This window comes from Folsomia candida, unplaced genomic scaffold, assembly GCF_002217175.1.
Source record: "Folsomia candida strain VU population unplaced genomic scaffold, ASM221717v1 Fcan01_Sc036, whole genome shotgun sequence".
NCBI lineage: Eukaryota > Metazoa > Arthropoda > Collembola > Entomobryomorpha > Isotomidae > Folsomia > Folsomia candida.
Genome location: NW_019091228.1, coordinates 173079 through 184125, shown reverse-complemented (window position 1 = coordinate 184125; position 11047 = coordinate 173079). Strand labels below are relative to the sequence as shown.

Here is an 11047-nt window from a genome sequence, read left to right as displayed (position 1 = left end):
ATAAGTTTACCTCCAATTTTTGTCCCATTTTGGGTGTTGCACCAGCACTTCTTGACTTTTATATTACAACTGATAACATGTACGCCGCAATCGTCTAAAACGAATTCCTGTGTATTTTTAGAATTATAAATTTATCGGGCATCAATGATTTGTATGCAAATACAAATTTAGATTAGTGTGTGCTTACTTTTAGCACTTTCTCACTGGTTCCACCAATATCAACATCAATTATATCAAGTACAAATGGTCTATCGGCCTTGAGTTGTTCCAAAAACATACCATACCGATCGTCACAATAACACTGTCGGCTTGTTTCATTGCACTTAGAACTATTATGGCAATAATATTCATGATGTTTACAGCACTTCTCATTGCAACAGTACGGATCTTCTAGATACAAAAGGAGGAAAGGGTATACTTATTATGTTAAAGGGGTATGTCTCCCTAGCACAACAACAATGGTCTTCATTTTGTGTTATATTTTAAACTGCAATTATGTACAACTTGTAATTTGTATACAAGATCACGCAAAATACATCTAAAGCAAAATATAACGCATTAATAAATATACAGAGGTTGAGTATCTCGGGTTTGCCGCGTTTTCATACCTTAATTACGGGATGGTTTTTTGTGATGGAGATTTCTAATATTTTCTATGTGAGAGCCCTTCTCTCGAACTATAAGTCGACATCTTTGGTTCCAACTTTTGAACACTTTGGTCACTGTGGCAGGATCGATTTTAGACCACTCCGCTTTTAGAAGTTTCCAAACTCCTAGCATTGTAGAAGGGCGTCGCAGAAAACATTTTTGTTTTAGATATCCAAACCCGAAAAAGTCCATGGGACTTGCATCGGGAGACTTAACAGGTATTTCACTATTGGAAATAATTTTTATCCCGAGCCTTCTGTATAGGTCCTTTGCATAAGCTTGGGTCAACTTAGCGGTATGCGAGGTTGCGGCGTCATGATGGACTACGACTTTTGGAGTGTCCTTGCCGTACAGTTTTGGCACAACTTTTTCTAAAAGTGGTTTTAGCACACAGTCAACATAGTACCTTGCATTAATTTTTACTTTTTGGGGAACTTTGATTAGAGGCAGGACCCCACGACCAGATATTGCACCAACAACCATAAACTTTTTACAAAAGTTCTCCTTGTGCTGGAAGGCCCACCTTGAAGGATTTTTTTGGTTGACTAAATCGTAGTAAACTTTTCTTTTTCCGTTTACATCTTGTAAAGAAAATAATGCTTCATCAAGTGACACAACAAATTCACTCTTTCCTTTTGTCAAATAATTTGAATAAAAATTTTTGCAAGTTCGTCGCCGATTTTTTTTGTGCTTCTCGGTCAGCTGATGGACTCGGGTCTTCCTCCTCAGTTTTTTCTTCAAAACTTTTATTGCATTTTTTACAGTCGACTGTGACACCTTGACTTTGCGTGCAATCTGTCTTTGACTTGGTGGGCTTTCTTTTGAGGTCAAAAGGTCAATTTTTCTCAAAACGGTCGGAGTTAGCACTCTTAGGGGGCACTTTATTGGGGGTGGTGGAAGTCCAGCAGCATGTGCTTCACGTCGGATTCCTTTATTTTTCAAAATATTATATATCGAACGTTTGGATATTGAAAATCCCTGACCTTTGACCTCCTTAATTATCATGCTATACGAATAATTAAGTTTGGAAAGTGTTTTCACCGCACCCTCCAACTCTGGGGGCACTGGAGGGGGCATTTTTGAAGGTATCACTTTAAAATTCTGGAAATATCTTTTCGAGTGTGTTGTCTTCGAGTCTGCCAAAAATTAGTCTAAAATTCAAGTCCTTGCCAGAAATATTCAAGTTTGAAAACGCGGCAAACCCGAGATATTGGATTGAAGAAAGCAACTATCTGGGAGTATAATGGTGAAAGAAATTTCAAAATCCGAGTAAATTGGATTTTTGACGTGGATTTGAGTGAGTGAAAACTCGAGTGAAAGCGTTTTTTGGGCATTTTTGAGTGGGTGTGGCGGGCGCAAATGTGGCTATGGAGTCAAACTACTTCAGGGTTTTAGTACACTCATGGGTCCCTACCACATATCCAAAGGGCACCAAGATCTGTTATTATCAACCTCGCAAGCTCCCCTCCTAAGAAACCCGGTAACGAAGTTATTACCAGGCGGAGTATCTGACTACTATATGTGACTCTGCCGGACGGTAATTAATTTATTATTGAGTGTTAGAAAATTAGTTACCAACTGGTAATAGATATTTTCAAATTTCGCGACCAAGGTTATTACCGGTTTGGTCACAAAATGTCTACTACTCAATAATAAATAAATTACCATGCGGTAGAGTCACATAGATACTCCGCCTAGTAATAATTTTGCTACCGGGTTCCTTAGAGTGTAGTCAAATTTAAACCTAAATTTTTAAAAATATGTATTTACTACATTACATACTTTAAGACTGATCATACCGTCAGACACATTGAATTCGGGAAACATCTTTCCTATGAAACAAATAAGTTCTGTCATTTAAAAGTTTCAGAAATTCTTAGTAATACCCATGTTTTAAAACTCCGATTACCCTCAACTTCTGTCAGATTTTCATATATACACTTGCATTTCTCGATTGTTATATTGCAACTGATGTATCGCATATCATGGCAGTCGAATTCCTACATATTCGCATACGTATGTATCAATTTGACTTTAATCAAATGATTGATTAACAGTAAAGCCAAATCCTGATTCTAATTAGAGGGGTCTTACATTGGTTACATCTTTAACAATGTTCAATTTTGCCTTTATAGGTGCATTCATTACAATACTACCATGACGTCCACTGTATTGGTCAGGTAATTTTTTTTCTCCAGTACAGACACACTCGTTAATGCTGGTATTACACCACCGTCGTCCATCGCACCAATTGTTTTCATTACCGCAGCCACCAGCACTGCCGCACTTTTGCGGAACTCTTTTACCTAAGATATATAGGTAAACAAACATTTACATAAATACAAAATATGTTACGCAGTAAACATGGATTTTGGATTGTAATTAAGACGATTTAGAACTAAGTATCATTAGTATCTTGTGGAGTCACTCTAGTGTTAAGATGATATACAAATTCGTACGATCAGGGTATCCTTTCGCTGCATAGTGTTTGTCAGTTCTGCAATCGCTGTCCCAAGTTTTGCAATTCATAAACACATAGCTTTGGCCCTCTGTGACAATAAAAATTAATGACTTTTTAAAGAAGTTTGGCTTAAAATATGCTGCAAAAATTCAATTTGTTTTTATACTTGCCGGAGTAAAACGACCAATACTGGCAATGGTTGTTATTGTGATTGCGAAGACTTCCATCTTGCAGTAAGGTTGTCAGAGACGAATGCTGTCACTTTGTCAGTAGGCGGTTTTAATCCCCTTTGGGTATGTTGTAGTAGATACTCGATGAAAGTATGCAGATAAAATTAAAGAGGTTTTAACTATATGGGGCACCTTGCGACCGCCACACCCACATAAAGATGCCAAACAAGCCGTTTTCTCATGTGTGTCTGCAGCCAAAAATCTAATTTTGCTCAGGTTATGAAAAGTTCAGCTTATTTTCATCCCAAATAGTTGATCTATCATATTCATACTGTTTTGTAATTTCAACTTGTTTTAATGTAAACCCTTTAGAAAATTTCGAAAATACTGAAAATTTCAAAAAGCCCGAAATTTCTATATATGTACATATATTATAGGATAATAATTTGAAAATGAAATAACGTAAAAATTTTAAAAATCTAAGCAAAATTGGATTTTTGATGATGTTTTACGAGCCTTGAAATTGGTTCATAAATGTTAACCCCTCATTTTTTTTCTACCCTCACCGAGTACTACAACATGCTTCCAAAGGGTATCCAAACCCGGCATTAATTACCTGCAATCTCCTCCTCCTGTAATCAGTTAATATTATTGTTATTTTATGCAGGTTGGGAATGCTAAGGGATAGTCGAAATCTGCGGTGGACTATATGTATAGACAATTTACAATTCCGTGACGTCAGAGCTCCCGCTTACAATAAAAACGGTCTGTAATCCTGCCCCAAAAAATTATTTGTGTCAATTAAGTGAAAAACTTTGCACTTTATTATACTCACAAGGGAACATACCGAGGGTGTCCAACGAGTTAAGGGTCGACACCTATGCCAAAAAGACCACAACACATGACTTATTAAACAAACTGAAGGAATTTCCGTGTAAACTTCACTTTTCGTCACGTTGTGACGATATTTGTGACGACCGCATGACCATCGGGTTGCCAGCGGGAGAGGTCGGCCGCTGAACGATCAGGTCGACCACAGAGAAATGTCGTCTTCAAGTCGTCTTCAGAGATTTCAAATTCTTTCAAATTTTGAAAACATCTTGAAATTTCTCAAAATTTCAAGAATTTCTTCAAAATTTCATAAAATTTCTCAAAATTTCAAAATTTTCTCAAAATTTCAAAAATTTCTCAAAATTTCAAAATTTTCTCAAAATTTCAAAAATTTCTCAAAATTTCAAAATTTTCTCAAAATTTCAAAAATTTCTCAAAATTTCAAAAATTTCTCAAAATTTCAAAAATTTCTCAAAATTTCAAAAATTTCTCAAAATTTCAAAAATTTCTCAAAATTTCAAAAATTTCTCAAAATTTCAAAAATTTCTCAAAATTTCAAAAATTTCTCAAAATTTCAAAAATTTCTCAAAATTTCAAAAATTTCTCAAAATTTTTTCCAAAATTTCAAGATGTTTTCAAAATTTGAAAGCATTTGAAATCTCTGAATACGACGACGCTTCTCTGTGTTCGACCTGATCGTTCAGCGGCCGACCTCTCCCGCTGGCAACCCGATGGTCATGCGGTCGCCACAAATATCGTCACAACGTGACGAAAAGTGAATTTTACACGGAAATTCCTTCAGTTTGTTTAATAAGTCATGTATTGTGGTCATTTTGGTATAGGTGTCGACCCTTAACTCGTTGGACACCTCGGTATGTTCCCTTGTCAGATTGAAATATCTTAGCATTATATTAACAATTCTCACCAAGCAAAAATTTACGACCACAAAATTTACGACCTTTGCAAACGATGCAGCCAGCAAAAAATCAGAATGTGTAATATTGGACAACAACTCAAGACCAAAATGTGGCAAGTTAGCGGTTATTAAATCAGAGGATGTAATAAAATCATCGAATTATGATGCGATTTGTTTGTTTCTTGTATGAAGCATTGAGGATATGACGCGATTTGAATTGTTCTAACTTTGTGGCAGGAAATTGACAACTATATAATGAACTTTATTACTTTTTTAATTACGTAGCATTGTGGTGAATACGACTTGATTGTAATTACGTACGAATGTTTCGTTTTTCATAATACCCGACAGTTTTGGAGCACTTAGGATTACAAACCAAGATTGTGTTTTCTCTTGGAGTTCAGATTTTTTTCTTCTCTTCGAGTACATTCTTCTTGTGGTTTTGGATGATGCAAAGATGCAATGATGATGCAATGAACAGTGGACATTGAAACATCAAGCTTTAAGCTTTTTTGAAGTTTTTCCCTCGGACATTATCCCATTTCCAACACCCTTCCAGTTTTGTGTGATTAGGTCACGGATTGGAATTTTTCTCTTTTCTTACACTCTAAGAAATTTTATTACCACGCGGTAATAAAATTATGGTATGTATATGACTCTACATTGCTGGTGGATAAATACGTCTATTACTGCGCAGTAACAACCCAATTTTGGCATTAGACTAATACTACCTTGCCACGGTGGTGGACGAATTGAGACTCTCAACTAATTCAGAATAAATCATCAGGAAATCAACAAAAAGGCGATCGTCTTGCTAATGATTTTATTTCTATGGTTGATTTTGTTACATTCACGAATTTGGTTAATGAATATTTATTGTCATTAATTAAACATTTGGAGAAAGATCCATCGCCAATAATGTTTACTAAATATGTAACTTTGAAAGTTAGGGATGAAAAGGGTATTCCACCCGTTCTGCACGTCTTCCAAAATGTATTATTAAGTGAAGAATGAAATGTAGTCTGTCGCCAAGGCATTGTTATGACAGCGCTGAGAGATACATTAAAAATTAAATTTCTTTTATAATTCGAATTATCACTAGCTATGCTATTGAGGTGAGTGAAGAGTCCAGGGTAAAGATCTATTTATTGAGGGTGTATTGCTTGAAATTGAATGGTTTTTAGACTTACATATCTCTAGCGTTATTTGTAATTTTTACCTGAAATTTTGAGGACTGGAGACACAAAAGGTTATCATATACATTTGTATCAAATTTGGATTTTCTAACATCAATAACGCCTGCGACGTCTGGATTTAAAAAAAGGTCGAACTAGAGAAGTAGTAATTATGGCTGTGATTCCTCCCATAGCATGGTAAGATAGGACTTGCCCCCTCCCCCTGGAGGTCAATGTATGTTGTTATGGGTCTAAAGAAGGCTATTATTACTCCCATGACGTGGTGAGATAGCCATTGGTTCCTCCCAATGCAATGTAGTTTCTTATGGGCCAAAAGAAGGTTATGATTACTCCCATAACTTGGGGAGATAGGAACTAACAGCACCAATGTCTGGAAGAGCAGCCAATATATTTTTAGATGCTCCTCCTTAGTTCGCTCGTTATACCAATGAGTTCTTGATGGGTACCCCAATGCTTCAAGGAGGATGAAAAGGAGGTACTGGTGCAATAAAGTTATAAAGGGTAAGTTGTAACCTGCTGGTGCATTGGTTGCTGAGAGAAAGGTGGGTCTTATGGTGCAATAAAATTTTATGAAAAAGTTAGAGTGCATCATGGTGTATTTGTATGCATACCTTATGCATTAAAATAATGGCCAACAAAAAATATGCTTAGAATTGGTTTTTATTTAAATTTTAAAAATTTATCAGATGAAGAAATGCTAAAAATTTTAAGTTGCAACAAAGAAATGAGAACTTTTGCTAAAAATTTTCAAAAATCATGGAAAATAATGGTTTTACAATTTTGAGATTCATGTCAAGGAGTTTTGTAAAAATAATGAAGGAAGAATAGTTGAAAGTTTTCAATAAGTTTTTGCACATTCTTCCATCATTGCATCAAGTTTCCGTTGTTTGATGCGCTCAGAGCGGCGCGAAGCTGTAGGTGGAGAAGCTCTCCTCCTCCGAGCAGGTGGAGGAGGAGGGGGAGGAGGGGGTACCCCAAATGCTGGAATGTCATTCTCAAAAGCAAAGAGTTTGACGACATTGCATCGATCAGGGACACGAGTAATAGTCCAGACATGTTCCAAAATTCTATCAAGCGAGGAAGATTTGAAATAATATTTTTTTGAGATACTGTCCCGAAGAACAGCACCTTGTTCATATCTATCCTTAAAAAAGTTTTCAGAGCGTCAATTACATCCCCCTTCAGCAGAAGCCGAGATTGGAAAGCATCAATCCAAAGAGCAAGCGCTCTTCCCGTTCCTGCAAAAGTGGGTCTTAAGTAAGGGAAAATGTGAGGCTTCCCAGAAAGTTTCCCAGCATCGCTGATAAAGAAACTCTGCTTTAAACATGCAGCGGCGCTATCTGCCACAAAGCGCACGAAAGCTGCGGAACAAACCCTCTGTATATGAGATGGGTTATGGTAAACCCCTGCCCCGGAATCCCGATCAAGAATGAGTAATCCATACTCATTGTAAGAAACATTTTTTTGCTTCATGATATGCAAATAAGCGAGAGGAAAGTTAAGCAAAATTGCAATGATCCTGATTGAAGGAGTACGAGCAATTTGAACCATGAAAGAAGGATCACCTCTAAAATGGGGCCGATCCTCCTTGATGTCCACATTATAAGCCCAGGTCGGGACAAAAGTGACGTGGGGTGGGATTTTTCTGGTGCCTGCAAAAAAGTCGAGTTGACGGGGGTGCAAGTCTCCAGCGTCTTGTCCAAAATTCCACGGAGCACGATAGCCATAGAGAGGAAGACCCTGTTGGAGACAAGCCTTATGACGGGTAAATTCCTTCCGATAGCGCAGCTTCAGCCCCTTGATGATATTCAATCCGATTGAATTGGCTCGACCGCCTCCCAAGATACCTGCATTCACCACGCTGCGGAAAAACTAAAAAAAGAATATTTATTAGTATGATACAGTGGCGAGACGAGCATGTAGAGGATTCAGGCAGGAATAATAATATAATGTATTTATATATATAATAATATATTAATAATATAAAACTTACATCCACATCATGGCAGGAGTGGAGCATTCGCGCAATTTTATTATCCAAGCTCCGTAGAGACATTACTGGCAAGAGGTCATCGTAGATTTTTTGGAGATTCCGGTCGAGGGGCTTCTCCTTACGAAGTGATCTCGTCAGAATCATGAACTCCTCCATGCTCACATGAAATTGGAACAGTAATACGAAGAAGTTTCTTCAAAGATTTCGTAATCGAACGGATGCTCAGCCGACGTGTCGGGGGTGCACAAAAAGTTGACGCTCATGTTGATTTTCTTTTAGTTTTAAAGTTTGGAACTTTAAAAAAGTTGGTAATTTTTTAAAAACTTTTGAGAGAGTGGAAGAGTTTGTGGCAAGAAGCAGAAATAGCTACTGAACAAAGTTGTGAGAGAATGACGCATCAACGTTTATTATACATTTCCAGGAATATGAACGGCGACAATTTGTAAGAAGGAAAGATAAAACATGCATCAGCGTCTGTTATACAAGTTCCAAGAATGCGGGACAATAACGTTGTAAACATTATTGTCCCATATTCCCTCAACAAAGAGTAGAAAGTTCATCATCGTGTATGAGACAAGGCATCAATTCCATCAAAGAGGATGGGTCATAATCGTTTACAAGGAAGGGTAAAAAAGTGCATCTACGTTTATGACACCAGTCACAAATTCCATCCAGATGAGGGGTCATAATCTTTACAAGGAAGGGTAAAAAAGGGTGTCATCATTTCTGAGACAAGACACAAATTCCACCAATATGACGTGGGGTCATAATGTTTAGAAGGAAGGGTAAAAAGTGTGTTAAAGTTTTTGACACAATTTCCACGAAGATGAAAGGGTGGTCATAATGTTTGCAAGGAAGCGTAAAAAGTGCATCAACGTTTATTACGACGTTTATGATGCAAGTCACAAATTATCGTGAAAGTTGTGTCAAGAAGGTTAAGAATTTATGATCCGTTTGTGCAAAAAAGTCGTGCATGGTGAAATGAGGAAAAGGGTTACAATAAGTAAAGAATTTCAAAGACCACCAGCGAACGTGCACTTGCACTGACGTTTAAAAAAAAACGTTTGACGTTTATGGAGCAAGCTACAAATTATTTTGAATGTCATGCCAAGAAGGTTAAAAATTTATGAGCTATTTTGCAAAAAAGTCTTGCTTGGTGAGAAGCGAAGGGTTACAATAGCTAAACAATTTCAACGAACACCGGCGGAGTGGCACTGACGTTTAATAAAACGTTTGCTGGAGAGCTAGTCAGTCGGTTTTTGATCTTCGTTACAGTCTCAAGATGAGAATCTCACACTACGTAGCTCTTGTGGTTGGTGGATATCAATGCACATTGTGCAAAGAAAAATGTGACACTGTTCGTAATATCAAAAATCACATAAGAAATAATCATGTCGAACCTTGTGTGCAGTGTAATAAAGAAGTTTTGATACCTCACAACTGTGAAATATTGTGTAATAAGTGTTTCAAAATACACAGTGTATTATGTAACATTTGTTTTGGTCCTCATTGTGTAAGTGTATGTGAAGAAGTTGTCAATTTAATAAGAAATGACGAAGAAGAAGAAAAGAAGTGTCAAGATTCTCACAGTGTAAGTGAATGTTCAAAATTTGTAGAGGTAATGCAAGAAGATGAACCATTTGCGAGTACGAGTAAAAACAGGTAATGAGAAACTTGAGATTATTATTATTATAAGTAGCAGTAGTAAGTATGGGTAAGTTTAGCCGGGTGGATAGTAGTAGGTATGTATATGTTATGTCCAACACTATAGGTAGGATTTGCACAAACCTTCTCCGCAACGTAAAGCGCTACGGATATGGCATTGACGAGTTGGGGAACCGAGATGTTACGTAACCTAACCTCCATAGGCTTAGACTACCACAATCTTAGTTTATATCAGTCCTAGACTACCGCAATCTTAGTTTATCTTCGTCCTACTTTACCCCAGTCTCAGATTACCCCAGTCTCAGTTCCACATCTCAGTTAACCCCAGTCTCAGATTACCCCAGTCTTAGGTTATCACAGTCTTAGGTTACCCTAGCCTTAGTTTACCAGTATTGGGTTGCCCCAATCTCAGATTATCCCAAACTCAGATTACCCCAGTCTCAGTTTACCCCAAAAAGTATCATTTCACCCGTGTACAATGCTACTCGCTCAACTTTCAGCCTCAAACGTCCATCGGATGGAGCTATTCCTCCCCCTAAACGTTGGCGAGAAGTACCAGATATGACCATGTACAATGACAAGACTTGTCCCCAGTGCTCAAGGAAATTCCACACCAACTATGAACTAGATCTACATGTACAGAAGGATCACCCTTATACCGGACAAGCTATCCAGGTGGGTGGAGGAATCTTGAAGAAATACATGGCCCTATCAAGAAGCTTATACTCGAGAAGCTTATACGTGGTGAACAACAGCTTTAAGAATGTCTTTCAATTATTTGAAACCATCTTCCACCAGGTCGAATTCATTTTCAGCCAGGAATTAGACGACAAGAAGTGCTTAAAGAATACAAGTGAGCTCAGATGTCACTTTTATAAGACATCTGTAGATCCCAGCACGGGGGAAATGATTGTGTCGGATCGTACTGATCCTGATCCAGTTTTTCGAGGGCGTACGCACTCTGTTTATCGATCAGACTCAATTAGAACTATTATCAATTCGCTTGCCTGGAGGATGTGCGAATCAGTGGCATCTTTCATTAACAAGAAGTCTGGGTGGATTCTAGATTTTGTGCCCGCTTCGAAATCAGCATCGGGAGATTCCAGCCGATTGGGGGAACAGGTTTCAAGACACGAAACAATCTCTTAAAGTATGTGAGCTCCAATA

General features: G+C 37.6%; 2 protein-coding genes across 3 annotated transcripts in view; both read right to left on the bottom strand.

Annotated features, from left to right (window-relative positions):
* Positions 1 to 5837: 5837 nt before the first annotated feature.
* The window catches only part of LOC118439478, a 23577-nt gene continuing 18367 nt past the window's right edge, over positions 5838 to 11047 (bottom strand). Inside the window, exon 9 of the mRNA XM_035860802.1 lies at positions 5838 to 6076. Coding sequence (XP_035716695.1) covers positions 6026 to 6076 — 51 coding nt within the window. The 3' untranslated portion in view covers positions 5838 to 6025. The remainder of the gene's footprint in view (positions 6077 to 11047) is intronic.
* On the bottom strand, positions 6954 to 11041 carry LOC118439479. 2 transcript variants are annotated; one of them, XM_035860804.1, is made up of 3 exons: positions 8216 to 11041; positions 7788 to 8094; positions 6954 to 7289 (listed from the first exon to the last, which is right to left on the bottom strand). In XM_035860804.1, the coding sequence occupies exons 1-3, from the start codon at positions 8369 to 8371 to the stop codon at positions 7087 to 7089; spliced, it is 666 nt and encodes a 221-aa protein (XP_035716697.1). In that variant the 5' UTR covers positions 8372 to 11041; the 3' UTR covers positions 6954 to 7086. The 2 variants fall into 2 exon arrangements, with proteins under 2 accessions (XP_035716697.1, XP_035716696.1); XM_035860803.1 differs by having other exon boundaries at positions 6954 to 8094.

Bases quoted from the DNA above. Each gene is read 5' to 3' on its own strand.
- LOC118439479 (XM_035860803.1), bottom strand. From the start codon at position 8,371: ATGGAGGAGTTCATGATTCTGACGAGATCACTTCGTAAGGAGAAGCCC. The intron at 8,095-8,215 runs GTAAGTTTTATA...TTCTTTTTTTAG, and splicing joins ACTCCTGCCATGATGTGGAT to TTTTTCCGCAGCGTGGTGAA.